The following is an 18927-nucleotide window of genomic DNA, read 5'->3' as shown; positions in this document are numbered from 1 at the left end:
GACCGATCAAGTGATTGTTTCATTAACATAAAATATTAAAATTGGCACTGAATTCTAAGAAACAAATGAGAAATGCCAAGTGAACATAACCCAAGAGAGGGATTCCTAAAATCATATCATTAATAGCTAGAAAAAAAAAATACAATGGAAAAGACAGGTCAGTATTAACCCCATTTGCAAATAATGAAGGGGGTTCCTTCGGCACAGGTTTTGTAAATGTTTTGATATTGGACTTAGAATTCAGCAATAAGAGTTTGTAATTTGCCAACCTGTATAGAAAGAAAACAAATAAAAAGGATTTTACAGAAAGGCTATGTGATGAAACAGCTCCCACATCTTCCCGAAGACATTGGAGATGTTCAATATAGTTTGCCCAATAGGAAATTGAACATTCAGATGTCCACATCCAGGCTCAAATATACTGCAGATGATATGAAGCCACATGTGGGGTTCAGTTGTGACTTAAATGTGTAACAAAACTGAAAAATTCAGTCCACAGGAAGACTTGTGCTTTCTTCTGCCGATGGTCTCTTTCCCTGATAGTTCTAAAAGTAAAATAGACAAAAAAAAGCTTAGTATTAGCAAAAAATATGTAATCCTTATAACATCAATCAACACCATCATTGAATCAATAACCACACTACAATCACAACAATTTAGAACCAATATAAATCTAAATTACCTGTTTCCCAAATGTGAAGGGTACATATCTGTATTTGATCATATGTGCTATTTGTCTCCTCATAGTAAGCGAGAACAGGACCACCCAATAGAAGAGGAGTATAGGCCAGAAGACAGGGATATCAAACGCGCTAAAGAAAGTCATCACAAATGCAATGCAAAATGCCTGCGTGATCGAGTACCTGCCCACAAAAGAAAATTGAGCAGCTTCAGTGAAAACAGCCTTCTGTGGAATTTACTAAGTGAACAAGAAACTTATTCAACGACTTAAAAGCACCAAAAAGCAAAGTAAACAACATCATCTAAATAGACACTTGTCGATACCAAAAATAGCATATCAATGTGGAAGACATAGTAATCCAAACGGTTAAGAAAACGAATAGAAGAAATTTAAGAGAATCAGAGCAAGCAATGTGCCAGAGAACTCAGAAGCTCATTCAACTCAATGATGATAAAAAAAACACAATAACAATAAGCTTAAATTCGCCGATTAATATATAGTAGTAGTTAACTGATTGCTAACGTAACCAACTAACTAACAACTATCCAACTGAATCATAACTAACTTAACTGTGTAATTCGACACTAGCTTCATACATACAATGAAGTACTGTGCAAGATTATTTTTTGGGCGACATTGACAAAGATCATAGGAAACTAATAGCAAAACATTCGGCTCATAAAAATTGCTCTTTGGGGCTCATATTCGTCACATGCAATGTTTTAAATAAAAGTCCGCGTCCACAATATAGCTTGAAATATCAACGTGGAAGACACAATAATACAAACCATGAAATGTGCTTAAGAACTCAGAAATTCATTCAACTAAATAATAATAGAAATATACAATAACAGTAACCCTACATTCGCCAATATATAGTATAATTCAACACTAGCATAACCAAATTATAACTAACTTAACTGTCCTAAATGAAGTACACTACAAGAATTTTTCTGGTGACATCGACAAAGATCATCAAAAAAATTGGAGCACATAATCGTCACATGCAAGGTCCGTAGTCGCAATCTAGATTGCAATATCAAGGTTTTCGATATCACCATCATCACAACATAATCACAATTAAGTGATTAACACAACATCAACCAAATTTGACTAATTATGCACAATATAGAGGATCATAACGAAACTATGACCTTAATCACAAAGCAAATTGCTAATTGATAATCGAAAACCTAATTGAACAGCGAACAAGTATTACCAGAATTTGAATTCAGGGAGGCGACGAACGAAAGGACGGAATTCATCGGAAGCTCTGATAGGGAGAGTAGGACCGTCATCGGCGGCGATAGCGGGATCAACTTGAGGGGAGAGGAAACCGATGAGAAGATTGAGAATGTAAATTCCAAGACCGTATGAAACAACGTAGAAGCCTTGTAAGAAGTAGACACGGAGAACGTAGATGAAAGCCACAACTGAGAACCCTATCCAACGCCGTAGCACGTGCGGGGTTGTTTTGTCTAGCACGTGTTGATATTGTTGCCACACCGCCAATTTCCATCGTAATATTGCAGTTTCCGCCGGAGAAACATCTTCGACGCCGGTGATGGCGGCGCTGACTCCTACTGGTGCTGCTGGCGCCTCCATCAGTCTCAAATTGGATCAGATCAGATGTAACGCGCTGGACTGACTGGATGCAGATTCTAATTCTATGTTACAACTTACAATTACTTGTAGTAGATCTCTTGGAATCGTATCATTCTTTTCATTTGCTAAAATTTCTCAAAGTCATTTTCACTTTCACATTCACATTTATTGATTTAACTATTCTAGTAATGGGGTTGAGTTTAATGGCATGGTAAAGTTGTTTTACTTTTACATGATGATATTTTGTTGGTATTATAAATAAATAAAAAAATATTTTGTTAGTTTCATCGGAAAATATGTATATATGAATGACTATAGATGAAACTTTGGTACTCTAATTTATTTATATTAAAAAAAAATAGATCATGCAAATATACATGCTTTAGAGGTACAGATCTACAATAGAGCTACAAACCTGTCAACCCTATTGGATCAAAGGCCTTCAACAACCTTCTTACACTTGTCCACCAAGACAATAGTAGAAGATTATGGGGCCTAGAAACCCTAATTAACTTACTATAAAGTTGACCTAATGGCATAGGCTAAAATATGCATCATTCTAATCACGGAGGCACGTACCTCTCAATTTCGAGATATATCAAATTAATCGTCATAGTGTATGCAAATACATATCCTCATTTGGGGACTCCGACCAACAATTCACCTTTAAGAACTTTCATCATTGCTTTAATTCGCATACTAATGATCCTCCTTACCATTATTATTGATACCACCATTGTCGATCGTACTACCACTTAATAACTAAACATGCAAAAAAGAAAAATATTCAAAAATACTTGTCAACTAAATCTCTTTCAAAATTCTATTTGAAAATAATATACTTTCCAATCTACAAATATAAGCTAAAAATTCATTAACAAAAATGAATATATTTGAGGACCACGGTTTGATCCCCGCAACTGCGATCGAGAAGGGACTGAAACTACTGGATGTTAGAACTGACACCCGAACCAAATTAAACTAATAGTGAAAGTAAAAAAAAATAAAAAAAATGAATGTATTTAATCTGAATTTTGAACCAAATACACCAAATCTTTTTAATTTATTTATATTTATTTATTATATTTTAATATAGAGAGTAAGTATATAAAAACATAAATAAATCTCATTCAACTAAATCGAATATATCAATTTCTAGATGAGGAGATAAAATCACGATGGATTTGCGTAAAAAAAAGAAAGATAATAAAATCATGGATTATGAAATAAGTAATCACGATGGAATTGCCAATTTGCCATAATAATGCCGTGCCAGTGACTCTACTCTAATCAAGCAAGCTACATTGATCCGAATCTCAAACTCGTAAATCACTCACACACGTTTTCTTTCTTCTCCGTTCACAAAACCGTTATTCCCTCCAAAACAGATCCAACTTACCATCGTCACCGACCTACTTTCCGGTAAGCGATCCACCACTCTTTCGTTTTCCATTTCCTCTATCAACGATGCCAACTTGCGATCAATGAAGCTTCATTTTCAGATCTATCTTTTTAAATTTCCAATGCTTATGTTTTTGCACCGTTTTGATTCAATGCTAATGGTTCCGTTCTGAAATCAATTTACGTGTGTAGTAGTAGATGATTACAAACTAGGTGGTGCTCTTTTTGGTATCATTTCATCACAGTTTTCATTTAGTAATATTATCAGCATCGTTCTGTGTTTGATTGTTTGGATATAAGTTATTAGTTATTATTATTCAGTTAATTTGTTGTTAGCTATGTGTGTTTTGTGTAGACAAACAACTTAATTAAGCGCTTCTAAGTTATAACACGAGTGTTTATCATATAATGTGCTTATTTATAAATTGTAAGTTATTTTTATAACAAAGATAAAATTAAGTCATTGTTTTCATATAAGCTTTAAGCTGTTTTCATAAGTTATCATGGAGAGCTTATGTAAATAAGCTGAAAACAGTTTATGGACATGTCATAAGCTGTTTTCATATGCTATCATGGAAAGCTTATGAAAATAGCTTATGGACATGTCATAAGCTGTTTTCATATGGAAATACGATGAAAACAGCTTAAGTCATTGTTTTCATATAAGCTTTAAGCTGTTTTCATAAGCTATTATGGAGAGCTTATGGAAATAAGATGAAAACAGCTTATGAAATGTCCATAAGCTTTTTTTATATGCTATCATAGAAAGCTTATGGAAATAAGATGAAATTAGCCTATGGAGATGTTATAAGCTGTTTTGATAATCTATCATGGAGAGCTTAAGAAAATAAGATGAAAACAGCTTATAGATATGTCATAAGCTTTTTTCATATGCTATTAAGGTGAACTTATGGAAATAAGCTGAAGACAAGTTATGGACATGCCATAAGTTGTTTTCATAACCACTCCCAGATAGTGTTACAAGTGCCTATGCTGATAGATAAGTTCAAATAAGTCAATCCAAACAGGCCCTTAAACTATAAGTCACTTAGATTGGTTTTCAATTTTACAGAACTGCATTTGAGTGATTCATTGATGGAACCGGCATCTGCTGTAACTCCTCCAGTTTCTAACACTGAACATTCCTCCACCAAAGTATCTGCTGAAAATAGCAATGAACATGATCTGCCGTCCCTGTCACCAACTTCTGGTATATCTTCCTGGGAAAGAAATCCGAGGCTCGGGGTAGCAGATCAGAACTCACAGACTGAGAACAGTAGTATGTCTGCATTTGCTGTAACTCCAGCATTGATGGAACCGGCATCTGCTGTAATGCCTCCAGCTTCTAACACTGAACATTCCTCCACCAAAGTATCTGCTGAAAATAGCAATGCACGTGATTCACTGTCCTTCTCACCAACTTCTGGTATATCTTCCTGGGCACGAAATCTGAGGCTCGGGGCAGCAGATCAGAACTCACAGACTGAGAACAGTGGTTTTTCTGCATTTGCTCGCCTGGCAAGCGGGATTGGACTACGAAGTCCCTCAAATGAGGCTGCTCCAGGCAACTCAGGAACTGAGCAATCTAATTTAATTACCCTTGAATCATTCACCAAAGGGTTGGTGGACTCTTCTAAGAGCGCAGTAAAGGCGATGCAGACCAAAGCACGACATATTGTCTCTCAAAATAAACGCAGATACCAGGTCAGTTGACAATGACAATTTTACTCTTGCTTCAGTTTTTTCTATGTTGCTGACTACCATGAGTTAAATTGTATCATTATTTTATGCTATCATGTCCAAATCTGCCGTATGGGTTACTTGTAGTTGTTGTGAGAACTTGTTTCACAGCCTACTTGGTTTACCATGCTTACTTTTGCCTCTAGAAAGAGTTGAAATATACATTGGACCCTGTGTATTTACATTCCTGTCAAACTCCATATATTGTGTCAGGATCTTTATCTGTGTCGGCAGCAACTTAAGTTTAAAATTGGTTATATGAATAGGTCCAACCCCGGAGTGATACTGCCAAATCTGCTATCTGTGTCATTCCAAATTAAATTGTTTGGTAAAATATCCCATGTGTATCATTTATCACTTTTTTTAAAATCACAATTCTTATTGCTTCATTATTTTTCTACATGGAGTACTTATCAGTTCTTTTTTCTTAAAAAATAATGATGGAAAAGCATGCATTAAAACTTATTTTAGAAAATATCTGGTAATGTTCCTTCTGCCTGGAATGTTCCTTCAATGTTATAATAAAATTATACAAAAGGATCAGATGGTTGAGGTGTATTTTGCAAGTGATATAGTTAATAGTTAAAAGTTAAAGCCATCCATTATCTTGGCTCTATATGTTCTATTAAAAATGGCAATACCCATAATTGTTCCTCAGCATGTATCTTGTAAAATTAAATATACTAGATTTTTATCTAACATCATTAGCAGTACATATTGTTGTTCACCAATCAAACAGTTCACAGAATGTACCAAAGCTTCAAACACGGTCATTTTTCAAACGCATTTAAAGGCATCATCACAGAGATAGTCATTCCTTTGACTTCATATATTGGTGTTGATTTCTTAGCTACTGAATGGAACAATTCTAAGTTCTGGGAAACATTAAGTCATCTTTATTTACTTTAACATTTTTAACTCTGTTTCACAGGAAGGTGGATTTGATTTGGATATGACATACATAACTGAAAATATAATAGCTATGGGATTTCCTGGTGGTGATTTAAGCTCTGGAATTGTTGGGTACATTGAGGTATATTTATAGACAGTTAGTCTTGTCTCTCATATTCAAACCAGATTCAGTCATTGGCCAATTTGTTTTAAGGAAGAAATGTGTTGCAGGGGTTCTATCGCAATCACATGGACGAAGTAATCAAGTTCTTTGAAACTCATCATAAGGTAATGTATCTATCTATTTCAAATTTGGGATCCCGTTATCTACTCATTCGTCAGTACTCAATAAATGGGGAGACAGTTGAATAGTCAAAGAAATCTTAAAACTTTTCTTCTAGTTAACAACCTTGGCATTTAGAAGAAAACTTTTAATTTGAAAGTGTGAACTAGAACTCCATTACATCCCTTAGTATACCATGGGAACATCCTTGCTATCTAAAGTCAAATAAAAAGAAAATGATTAGTAAAATATAAATGATACAGCTATTAGACCCGTGCTAACAATATTGTGAACAACATTCATCTACCAGCCCATACTGCAGCCAAACAGTTAATTGTAATTGACCCCTTTTGTTGTACTTCATATACCCTACGTTTAAGAAGAAATCTTGGTATTTTAGGTTGATCTTGAACTATTCAGCTATGAGTGAAAAGATAATTTGAGTATGTGAAGATCTTGAAATTAAACTCTACCTGAATCTCCATGTTCTGAGAATTGACAACTTATCTGACAATTTTTTTCTCTTGAAACCTTAATGTGCAGGGAAAGTATAAAGTATACAATCTTTGTTCAGAGAGGTTGTATGATGGATCACTTTTCCAGGGGAAGGTATTGTTTTATTATATTTTCACTTTGGCACCCTAATTGGTATACCAGTATAGATATGTAGTGATCTCAATTGTCACCAATCAATTGCCTCTAACTGGAACCTAGTCTAACCACCTCCCACTCTCTAGTGATTTTGAATCTTGTGATTTTTCAATTTTTTCCATTGATTTTGAACATGTTATGCTCTTTTTACATGCTGGGTTGTGAATCTTTCCACATTTTTTAATTTGTGATATATTTTTTTTCTGGTCTTGTCTCTAAACCCAAATTAGTTGAAAACTTTGTTATTGTTGTTTCATTTCTTAATATTTACTATGAAATAGTAAAAATCATGTTAAGATACTATGATAGATGTCTTAACATTATTATTGTCTTGTGCATGCTCTGACGACTTTACAGAGATTCTGCTAGTTACGTAGACTCTCAAGTTTGATAGCTTGTAACAATTAATTAATAAGTAAATAGGTTAACAATTACAAACAAACAAAAATTTAATTATACACAAAATTTCCAGGTTTTGATCATGAAATTAATATCCAGTGTACACTCACTATTGATAAAAAATAGTGAAGAATTATGCTTACAAGACTGAGACTTCTGAAGGTATAGAATCTTTATTTTTGAGTTGCAGATATGTTTCAAATAACATTGTATGAAACAGACAAAAATTGGATATAAAAATACAGACAATAATATTCATTTACATCTACTTGATTTTGTAGATTCAAAAATAGAAATGAAGAATGCGCCACTAATTTTTTTTTTTACAAAATTATTGTAATATTTATGTCTGCCCTATTGATTTATTGGGACTATTTTCAGGTTGCAAGTTTCCCATTTAGTGATCACAATTGCCCTCCTATTCAACTTATAGCATCATTTTGTCAAAGTGCATATTCATGGTTGAAGGAGGATATCCAAAATGTGGTAGTTGTTCATTGTAAAGCTGGTCTGGGAAGGACAGGACTGATGATTTGTAGTCTTCTTTTGTTTCTTAAGGTAAGTCTTGAGAATTGACTTCAGATGCTTGAGTACCTTAAACTCTTAGTTGATTTGCACTTTTTTCTCTCTATGGATTGTGCAATTTTGAAAGTAAATACTCGCTGGGAACTATTTTGCAGTTCTTCACCACTCCTGAGGAAGCCATTGGTCACTTTAACCAGAAAAGATGTGTAGATGGAAAGGCTCTAGTTCTCCCTAGTCAGATTGTCAGTCGTTTGTTTTTGTTTTAGTTTATCGTATTATGGAGATATCATATACTCTAAGCATATTTTTCTAAAATCATTTATATCTGTAAATTTTTAGAGATATGTCAAATACTTTGAAAGGACTTTAACACACTTCAATGGAGAAGTCCACCCTGGACGAAGGTAAGATGAAATTTTGTCACAATGTACCAAATCCAAAGAAAGTTCTTCTTAATTGGGACTTCCACAGGTGCATGCTAAGAGGGTTTCGGCTTCACAAATGCCCTTATTGGGTTAGGCCATCCATTACAATTTCTGATCATAGTGGTTAGTAGTCTAGTTTGGACTGTACTGTGTCAAATGCAACTTGTCAAGTTGTTCTTGTAATGAACATTTTAATCCAGAGAAGGCTGATGTTTTCACTTATTCTCAGGAATTCTTTTCACAACAAGAAAGCATCCCAAGACAAAGGATCTAATGGTACACACGTGCCATTTTTATGCCTTCATTTGATGAATTTTGATTTTCTCCCTAAAGCTCCAATGCTAATGCATGGTTTGAATTGTGATTACTAAATTGCTTTTTAAACTCATTTTCAGCCTGAAGATTTCTGGATCAATGCACCAAAGAAAGGAATTATGGTCTTTGCATTACCAGGGGAGCCTGGTCTGGCAGAATTGGTTGGGGACTTCAAAATTCATTTTCATGATCGACAGGGAGATTTCTTCTGGTTTGTTTAAAACAGATACTACTTCTTACTCCTCTTTACTTTATATTTTTCTTCTTCAAATTAGTTCTAAAAAGGAACTTGGATTTGTCAGAATCGTTATGACTGTACTTAACATTATAGCGATTTATCTTTGGTTTTTTTTTGGTCAAGTAGCTTAGTGGCTAGAAATTTCACCCTTAAGGTGCACAATTGGGGTGTCCGGGGTTCGAACCCCGGTCCCTGCATATATAATGCGATGTCCCTACCAACCGAGCTAAGCTCACATGGACATCTTTGAATTTTTTTTAATGGTGAACATACCTACATGCCTTATTTATCAACTGAGCTAAGCTCACATGAACATCTTTGAATTTTTTTTTAATGGTGAACATACCTACATGCTTTATTTATCTTTGATATGGGGACCAAAATGTTTTTATAATGATGAAAATTTTGATTCCAACTCTGCTATAAATTCAAGATTTCTTTCTCTTCCGATCTGTTTAATGTATGGAACATAATTTGTTTAACAAAGATTAACAGTGTTTTTAATACGTCAATTTCTCCTTGGCAGTTGGATGAATACAACAATGATAGAGAACAGAACAATTTTAGATGGCTCGGATCTTGATGATTTTGATAAGGTAAGCTGTACTTTTACCTTTTTTCAAATGTTATTTTGTGTGTAGTATGTAACCCATTCCAATCAATTGATTTTCTGAAATTCTTCACATTTAAACATTATAACTGCGCTCTTCAGAGAAAGATCCCCACTCCAGGGTTCCAGGTCGAAGTTGTGATGGTAGACTATGATGGCACCCTTCCCACTAAAGTCAATCCTGCAAGCAAAGGATCTGGCAACACAAGCAATGTCTTATCTGGTGCAAAGTCTACATCTAATTCAAGCAAGAGTAAGGTACCTACAAATGGAGATGATGATGTATTCTCAGATAGTGACGAGGAGGAGACCAAGGGAACAAAAAGGAGGGAAGCTGCAACTGATTACAAGTATACGGAACCGCATCAAGTATCTGAGGCTACTACTGACCATGTAGGGATGTTGGCAAATGCAACGGATCGGTTGTCAATCCAGCATGAGGAACGTACAGAAAACAATGCTTCTGAAGCATCAACTACAGATAAAATTCATAGTACTCATGCAGGCCCTAACACAACCAACACGGAATCTTTAGGGTCAAGTGAATTTAAGGCAATTGCAGCAGATGCTTCAGTTTTTTCGTTTGGAGATGAAGATTTTGAGAGTGATTAAGAGGAGACAGGTTAAACTATTGTTCAAATTTGTTAATATTCAGGAATTTGTGTATAGCCCTTTTCACCGGGATCATACCCACAGGTAAAAGGATCAGGCACATTATGGAATTAATTGCATTTACCCCTTTTTGCTGTCAAATGACTTTCTTTCCTGTATTTTATTATTTAAATTTTACATATTTTTAAGGTCCATATGATGTTCCTCCATCCTTGAGGACCTTAGGAGAACCTAAACGTAGAGAGCATGCTTCTCATGCACACGTAATTCACATTCCTTGTGATTTTGGATGGAACTGCCGCATTTATGTAAACCTAAAGCCTTACTCTATTTGACACAAATATGGACACCACACTATATTATACGGTTTTCTATTTCTTAATTCTGATGTATTTTATATTGTGTCCAGTTTTTGAATCAAAATATCAGTGTCCATTGGAAAATGAACACGAAAACAGACACTTCTAACCGAACTATGATTACTTCTCTGGATTTCTTGGAATTTATGCCAAAAACAAAAGTTACTGTAACATTATTTAAAGCTGCAATGGGTTGTATACACAGAACTCTTAATGAGTGTAATACTTACAAGCCATGAACGTTTAGAAAGCATACATAGTGATTGAATACCCTGAACTTTTAGAAAGTGTACATAGTGGTTGATATCACAATTGGTTCATAGTTCAAATTAACAAAATGGTAACACGCAAGTTTATACCACAATATATAAGCAAAATGTGCACCAAGTTTCAATATTCATATGATAAAGATCACAAAGTAAACTCAGATCTTTGATTCATCTTATCTTGTTTGATATGTTACTTGACAACCAATCAAGGCCTTCATAGAGTCCTTGGCCGGATGTGGCGCAAGTTGACTGGATGTACCTGAACCAATCAAAAACTATTAATAACTTCATCATATATTATATATTCTCTAAATATATAGGGATATAATTAAGGCGATGGATTATGTTGTAATTCAAGTTTCTGTTTTTCTGTTAGAAGAAGATTAAGTAAGTTAGTTATCTTATTACAGTTTGTTAGCACTTTGGGTCTGCTATATATAGCCATTCTCTACTTTGTAATACAAATATCATTTGAATAATAATTCTCAAGAAGAGTTATCTTCAACCTTTCTCGTTGTTCCATGAAGTTTATCAGATAATCATTTGTTGCAAGTAATATGTGACTTACCAACGGCGCTGACGAAGTGATTGTAAACCAAGTTTATCAGTAATCTCTGAAACGGTCAAAGCATTTGGAAGGTCTTGCTTATTGGCAAATACAAGTAAAGTGGCATCACGAAGTTCATCCTACAATGTAAATGCTTATTAATATATTGCAACAATATTTTACTTTTATGTTTAAAGGAAAAAGCTTGTAATGCTTTCAAAGAATTGTATACAAATTGGAGATACCATATATTGCATATAAATTACTAGACAGTTAAAATTTAAAAGCTACTAACCTCACTTAACATACGATGGAGCTCATCTCTGGCTTCTAAAATTCTTTCTCTATCATTACTATCTACCACAAAGATAAGGCCTTGTGTATTTTGAAAGTAGTGTCTCCACAATGGTCGAATCTACATGGAATTTGGCATATAATAAGATCAGAATAGTCTCAAAGTAACATGTCTATCAAACATATAATAGTTAATTAGAACTTAGAAGGTTGGTTAAAATTGGTCCGAGTGAAACTGGACCCGGATTCTTTAAGCAAGGTATCAGTTCGAGTCTTGTAAATAAATAAATAAAATGTGGTTGGGAGGAGAGACCCCACCAAAGATGGTCAGTCAGATTTCTCGACGGAGATTAGTCATCAGCACAAGTCTGGATATTTAACGACAATAACATGAGAGTAGGTATTATAAATGTGCAAACTGAATTACCTCATTATTATTGAATAAGCATGTATTTTATATTTTGCAAATTGACCATGGAAGCTAGAAAATGAAAATCACAAAAAATACCTTGTCTTGTCCTCCAACATCCCAGACAGTGAAGCTAATATTTTTGTACTCAACAGTCTCTACATTGAAGCCTGATTTCATCATAGATAATAAAATTTGTCAATTTTCAATCACTTTTCACTTAGAACTCACAATAAACAGAAAGAAAAATATATACATATTATTTTTCAATATGACTATTTGAAACCTATGGTTGGTATGGTAGTGACAATTTCTCCAAGCTTCAGTTTGTAGAGAATTGTTGTTTTTCCAGCTGCATCAAGACCCACCATCAGAATCCTCATATCTTTCTTTGCATAAAATAATCTCATTAGCCTTGACACTGTTAATCCCATTTTTGCCTTTGTTCAAGCAAAATTTAGCCCAAAAAATCAACCCAAAGTATAAAACTTAATTCTTCTCTGAGTTCAATCTCTTATGAAAGAAGGGGAAGATATAACTTCACAATTTAATGAGCAGTTTCTATAGTTTATGAACATGATGTGACTGGAAAATTGCATAAGGCATCAATACTCCTCCAATATAGAAAGCTAGAATAAGATTCTTATAATAAAGGGTGGTGTGGTATCTTAATTATCTTTGTTTAGCTTACTATTGAGGCCAATAACTGAAATTATAGGCATCAAATATGAAGTCATCATAGCATTGAAAAGAAAACATTGATCGAGTACGCAAGTCCTAGATCAACTGGCAATACCAATATTGTTAGGGTGGACATTTTCATCCAGGTTCAAATTTGAAACCTGGCAGTTGTGTGTGTGAGTTTCGGTGGAACTTGTCATTTCGTTTACAAACCCAAAAAAGAAGAAAACTGATATTAAAGTCACTGTACAAAAGTTAGGGCAGCGTCAAAGCTAAGCATTTTTTATAAAACAACGGTGACAAACCATTGCTGTTGAATTTAATTATTAATTTATGATTGAATCAATTGATACAAAAATACATCATTGACACTATGTTCATGTCTATGTCAAAGGACAACTAGTTGTACAAGAATGAACTAACACACCATCAAACCTATGTCCTTTACAGAACAAATTGACAATCCTAATTTACATTATTTTTTAGAAATTGCATCCTTGGCAGATTCTAGAGTGGACACCACGGCAGCAGCAGCACCGGTAAGAACACCACCACTGGTTTTGGAATTGGGTTGATGAATAACCTGCACATTCTTCTGTTCTTGTCCTTGCCCTGCCGAAGATCGATGATCGACAGTTTCCACCTTTCTTTCAATGGAACTATGTACATTCATAGACTCGTTCTGACAGAAAAATTCATACAGGTTCATTAATTAAACATGAAAACTCAGAAGAAAAAAAAAAAGATGTTAAACAAGCAAATGGTAGGAGTTTCTTACTACCTTGGCTTGTTGATTCATATTAACCCAAAAATATTGATCTAAAAACTCTTCCGTTGTTGGTGATGATTTGTAATCAAATTAAGACTTTCTCCTCTCCCAAAAATTGAATATGTTTATGGATACTAAGTTATTATTACCAAATCATAGAAATAACGATTATGAAGGAGGAAGAGGGTTATTCATAGGAACACACTCCACATGTCACCTTATCATATGCCATACCGTCCTATTATCAGGGGCAACCAATGGTCCAAAAGCATTTTTGAATGGTAATAGAGATACATTCATTTTTGGTGAGGTTTAGGTTAAAATTGGTGGCATTATTCTCCTATGGATTATGGCCATTCATATCCAAAAACCAATCATCATGCATTCTTAGTCTTGAATTAAACAAGTCATATGTTTATAATTCCGGAACCAATTACTTCATAAATAAAAAACTAGATTCATTATATGCCGAAACCGAAAGAAACAAATTGTATGATCAAAACAAATAATAAAAATAAAATAGTGCCAAATTAAGCCAGAAATCACACTGGATTTTAAAATAGAAAATAGCTATATTTCTGGATCAACATAACCTAACCATATATCATATTCATGACACAACAGTCGCTTTAGAAACCCCTAACCATATATCATATTCATGACAAAATAGTCTCTTTAGAAACCCCCTAATCATTACAAAAAACATTGTCACTTAACACATGACTAAGAAATTATTGTAAACAAAACAGTTTTCTTCCTCCTTTAATTTTCCTTCAGGTCATAAGAGATGACCCGCTATGGTGAATATTGGAAACATCTGAGAGCCTTCTTCTAGGAGACAAATTAGAAACGCCAGCAGCATCAACCTCCGGATTGGCAAAATTCTTTCTCTTGTGAGTTTCAGAACTCTTCTCCTCAGAAACCTCAGCGATGGGGCTCAACGGCACTGCTTCCTGTAGACCAGCAGTAAGCATAGCTTGAGCTTCTGCTAACTCCGATCCATTGTCATCAGTAGCATACAATATCTTCTGGATTGCTGCAAAAACCTGAATCATAAACAAAACTCACATTAGTTACCTATCAACAATTAACAATTTCATTACTTAAAAGTGGAGCGTTTAAAAAGCAAAATACCGGTGAATCTTCAACTTCTGGAGTCTGACAAAGTATCTCAATATCCCTCAGTTTTGCAAAGTAGAAATCCCGTTCCTTCTCAAGACTATCAATGGATAGCTTCAATTCCGTTATCTACATCAAGACTTCACAATGTTAGATTATATCTATGCACCTATAATAATAAGTCATAAACTAATTCAACTGACAACACTTTTTAGATGATAAAAGTACCTGTTGATCATATGCAGGGGCTACAGCAGCAGCAGCAGCAGAAGGCCTTGTGGGTTTTGCAGCCACCTGATTTGCAGGGTTTGCAGTAGACACATCATTTCTTCGAGCAGCATGGGAGGGTTGAGGCCTGTGTGAAGTAGAACCACCCTTGTTTGAGGGTTGAGAGTGTGCAGATTTTTTACTCACTTCTCTTCCTCCCCCCTTGCATACCTCTCTCCTCTCCAAAGGATTATAACTGTAACAAGAAACACATATAAGCCAAGCCATTCACAAAAACATTAATCAAACGCAATTTTGAACTAATCAAGCTTAAATTAAATCCTCAAAACCAAAATCCTCAAATCCAATCTAATTACCATACCAAAGCAAGACTTCAAAACATTTGAATTGAAAATCGAAAGACACATATTGTCAGGTTAAATCCTCAATTTGAAATTGAATTCTAATCATATTCATATATCATCCAGAATTCCAACCGTAAAACCTAATCTATCAAGACTTCAAAATTCCGAAGGTTTTCATCAAGACATTTGAATTCTAATGATATATCATCAATTGAATTGCAGAATTCAAATTGTAAAGCCTAACTAATAATCACTTAAAAAATTAACAATTCCAAGCAGTAAAACCTAATCATCATCAATTTAGAACAGAATATAACAATTCCAAGCAGTAAACCCTAAACACATGCACAGAAAATTTAGAGTAACAAATAAATTACCTGTTCTGTCCAGAATTGACGGAATCGCAGTATCTCTTCATCCATTGCATGAACTCCAGATTATCCAGCGGTCTTCCTTTCACAAGCTTACTAACCTCAATATGCTGAGAAAAACAAAATAAAAAAATCACAAATCAAAAAATAAAAATCACGAATCGAATATTACAAGATCTTAAAGAAATGAACGAGAATAACAATATCAGTATCAGATCGTAACTGAAATTCAAGAAAAAGTGATAGTGTTTACCTTAGTGATTTTGAGTTTGTTGAAAACATCTTGAAGCACCTTATAATTCTGAATCATTTCATACTCATTCTTAGCATCAAAATTCACCTTATGCATCGGAACAATTCCAGGATGAGCGGCATCAAGAAGCTGACAATGAACCGCACCAGTACAAGCCTAACAAAATTCGAACAATTCAAAAACCAGATCGGAAAATTATCAATAACTAACCGTAAATCAAAAACCTAAAACAGAATCATCAATGAAAATTGAAAGAGAAAAGAAAAATCAGATCGGAGAAAATTGAAACCTCTTCGACTTTGGAGAGATTGAGTTGAAGAGTTGAATTGATCCATGAAAGAATTTCAGATCTACCGACGAAGTAAGCAGCGTCCATGATTCCGATATTCGTCGCCATTTTCTCTGCTTCGGTTTGTTTCTTTCGTTCTGAGTTTTCGTGTATTTCGTTTTGTTTTTCTCTAACGGCTCTCTGAGTTCGAATATTTATAGAGGATGGAGCGGGAGTATTTTCAATTTTCAATTTCAATTTCAAAATTCATTTTCGTTAACGATTAGTGGAAACGTGTTGTGGTGAAACGTTGTAACGTTAGGGGAAGAGAAATGGTTTGGACTATTTTTGGGCTTTGCGCTTGTGATGGGCTTAAGATATGAGTGGGCTTCATTTGTAGAAAATGTATCTTGGGCTTTAATGTAAATTCAATTATAATCTGGAAGTGTCTTTTGCCGCCTTACTATTTTCTCAAACATCATCCGCTACTTAAGTATTCAAATTTTTTATTTTTATTCATCCGCTACTTAAGTAGAGGATGAGTAAAAATAAGTTGCGCAAGAAACTCATAAGACGGCAAAATAAACTATCTTAAAATCGTATTCCCCATATTACCTCTAACATCAAATAAACTTGTTTTCAAAAAGGTAGAAACTCAAAAAAAATTTGCTATTATTATGAATTTTGAGGAATCGCTTCTTATGGATTTTTTAAGTAATTATATATATATATATATATATATATATATATATATATATATATATATATATTATGTACTGTATTAATGTGTATTATATTAAATAAAATAATTCCTTTTTCTTATGTTTCATCTAAAATCCATAAAATATCAGGAACAGAGATTTCAGTTGGATTAGGTGCATTCGAATTTTCAGTGCAGTCACTTGATAGCCGTCCGATCACGATCGGACGGTTTAAATAGATACAGTAAAAAAATATAGTTGTTAAATCATGATCGTCCGATCTTGATCGGATGACCATAAAGTGACCGACTGCATGACTGCACGAAAAATTCGACTGCACGAAATTCAGGTCCGAGATTTCATACTATGAGCTGAGAACATCTCCTTGTCATTTACTCCCATAGACCATAGTAGTACTATACTCTTTTGTTAGTGGTCCTTAAATTGGATATGAATGAATGAACTATGGATGGAAATGATCATGGTTAGGCTATGAATATATTGAATAGTAACGAGAGGCATCTTAACGGTTAATAGTCATAGTCAAGAATAATAAATCAAAACCACTTATACAAAAAGGACTCCATAAATTATTAATGGCAATACGAGTTGGGGTCCCATGACCCATCCCATAAACCACAAAGGAATAAGAAAGAACAAACCTGCCCAACTATAGGCATTTGAATTAGACTACGACTACCTACATTTTGAAAGGAAAAGAGACAAAAACAACTACCAGGAGCTTAACTAATCTTTATATTTATATCATCATAAAATATAAGTAAAATTTACATTTTCAAATTTATTGTCTAATTAATGTATGTAAATATAGACGAACAGGGGTAGCCCTGAGAGGTTGCAGGGTGCCCTAACGCGTCGGGCCTCCAATTTTTAAGGGCCTAAAAAAATATATTATTTGGTAGTAAGTCTCTTAAAAAATAAGTTGATAAAAAAAATATAAAAAAGAATCTTAATATTTTTTTTTAAAATCTATTTTTGTTACCCTAATTTAAAGTTGTTAGGTGCATGTTTTAGAAAAATAAAATAAAGCGATAAAAAAAAAAAAGAAAGAAGGTTTGTCTTGTCTTAAACATAAACAGAAACTTGTGTATTATCTGCTTCTTCCTCCCACTAATTAGAATATTAATATTTTATATGTTTACTACAAGAATGATTATTTTTTATATTATTAATTTAAATAAAAGAGTACTATTTTTTTAAAAAAAATATGTTTTTTTTTAATTAAAGGATTCATTTTTAATATTTAGTGCAAGGCCTCCAAATTGTCGGGACCGACCCTATAGATCAGATACATTAATCATACTATTAATCTAAAAAAGTAATTAAATTTTGTTTATATTTTGTCACGGAGAAAATATGTCGTATATCACAAGTGGTAAATATGTCGATTCTTTTATAACTTGATCTAAGTAATATGTTATCTCTTATTATTTTTGGATATTAATCATTTGATTCTTAATAAAATGATCAATAATTCAGGGTCCAGTTGTGAAATAAGTTAAGTTTTATTAAAAGTTGTTAAAAAAATATTTTTATTGAATCCTATTATATATATTTAGTTATTTTTTTAAAAAAATACCTTAAAAAAAATTAGGCTTAAATGCACTTTTGGTCCCCCTATTTTTAAAAAAATGAAGTTTTGGTCCCCCTATTTTAAAAACCAGTTTTTTAGTCCCCCTATTTTCATTTTTTTTGAGTTTTGATCCCCCATTCCATTTTGGGGTTAATTTTGTTGATGTGGCCTTGTAACTAATGATGTGGCAACATTCATGTGGACAAATTTAATATCCATGTCGTTATTATATATTTTTAAATTCAATAAAATTTATTTATTAAAATATTTTATAAAATAAGTTTTATTGAATTAAAAAAAAATAATGACATGAATATTAAATTTGTCCACGTGGACGGTGATAT

At 33.6% G+C, this 18927-nt stretch overlaps 5 protein-coding genes across 6 annotated transcripts; 1 reads left to right on the top strand and 4 right to left on the bottom strand.

The window, feature by feature from the left end:
• Positions 1-80: 80 nt before the first annotated feature.
• On the bottom strand, positions 81-2767 carry LOC123906389 (protein RER1A-like). Of its 2 annotated transcripts, none has more exons than XM_045956299.1 (3): positions 1902-2767; positions 683-863; positions 81-545 (listed from the first exon to the last, which is right to left on the bottom strand). In XM_045956299.1, exons 1-3 carry the CDS (start codon positions 2285-2287, stop codon positions 489-491), a joined length of 624 nt encoding a protein of 207 aa, XP_045812255.1. In that variant the 5' UTR covers positions 2288-2767; the 3' UTR covers positions 81-488. The 2 variants fall into 2 exon arrangements, with proteins under 2 accessions (XP_045812255.1, XP_045812256.1); XM_045956300.1 differs by having other exon boundaries at positions 81-536; positions 1902-2632.
• A 652-nt stretch (positions 2768-3419) lies between these two features.
• On the top strand, positions 3420-10751 carry LOC123906383 (phosphatidylinositol 3,4,5-trisphosphate 3-phosphatase and protein-tyrosine-phosphatase PTEN2A-like). Its single transcript, XM_045956294.1, has 13 exons — positions 3420-3709; positions 4761-5392; positions 6360-6461; positions 6551-6607; positions 7146-7211; positions 8034-8210; positions 8333-8419; positions 8517-8581; positions 8649-8725; positions 8832-8878; positions 8998-9128; positions 9682-9751; positions 9868-10751. The coding sequence occupies exons 2-13, from the start codon at positions 4784-4786 to the stop codon at positions 10375-10377; spliced, it is 1998 nt and encodes a 665-aa protein (XP_045812250.1). The 5' UTR covers positions 3420-3709; positions 4761-4783; the 3' UTR covers positions 10378-10751.
• A 128-nt stretch (positions 10752-10879) lies between these two features.
• Positions 10880-12806, bottom strand: LOC123906390 (ADP-ribosylation factor 2-like). Its single transcript, XM_045956301.1, has 5 exons — positions 12542-12806; positions 12355-12425; positions 11848-11967; positions 11574-11692; positions 10880-11264 (listed from the first exon to the last, which is right to left on the bottom strand). The coding sequence occupies exons 1-5, from the start codon at positions 12687-12689 to the stop codon at positions 11174-11176; spliced, it is 549 nt and encodes a 182-aa protein (XP_045812257.1). The 5' UTR covers positions 12690-12806; the 3' UTR covers positions 10880-11173.
• A 430-nt stretch (positions 12807-13236) lies between these two features.
• Positions 13237-13932, bottom strand: LOC123906382. Its single transcript, XM_045956293.1, has 2 exons — positions 13718-13932; positions 13237-13618 (listed from the first exon to the last, which is right to left on the bottom strand). Exons 1-2 carry the CDS (start codon positions 13733-13735, stop codon positions 13412-13414), a joined length of 225 nt encoding a protein of 74 aa, XP_045812249.1. The 5' UTR covers positions 13736-13932; the 3' UTR covers positions 13237-13411.
• Positions 13933-14235: 303 nt separating this feature from the next.
• On the bottom strand, positions 14236-16653 carry LOC123906381 (microtubule-associated protein RP/EB family member 1C). Its single transcript, XM_045956292.1, has 6 exons — positions 16310-16653; positions 16021-16176; positions 15774-15877; positions 15053-15287; positions 14840-14953; positions 14236-14751 (listed from the first exon to the last, which is right to left on the bottom strand). The coding sequence occupies exons 1-6, from the start codon at positions 16415-16417 to the stop codon at positions 14479-14481; spliced, it is 990 nt and encodes a 329-aa protein (XP_045812248.1). The 5' UTR covers positions 16418-16653; the 3' UTR covers positions 14236-14478.
• Positions 16654-18927: the final 2274 nt, after the last annotated feature.

Source organism: Trifolium pratense, linkage group LG2 (genome assembly GCF_020283565.1).
Source record: "Trifolium pratense cultivar HEN17-A07 linkage group LG2, ARS_RC_1.1, whole genome shotgun sequence".
NCBI classification, from domain to species: Eukaryota; Viridiplantae; Streptophyta; class Magnoliopsida; order Fabales; family Fabaceae; genus Trifolium; species Trifolium pratense.
The sequence above is the reverse complement of the archived record's forward strand: the minus strand, read 5'-3'. Positions and strand labels throughout refer to the sequence as shown.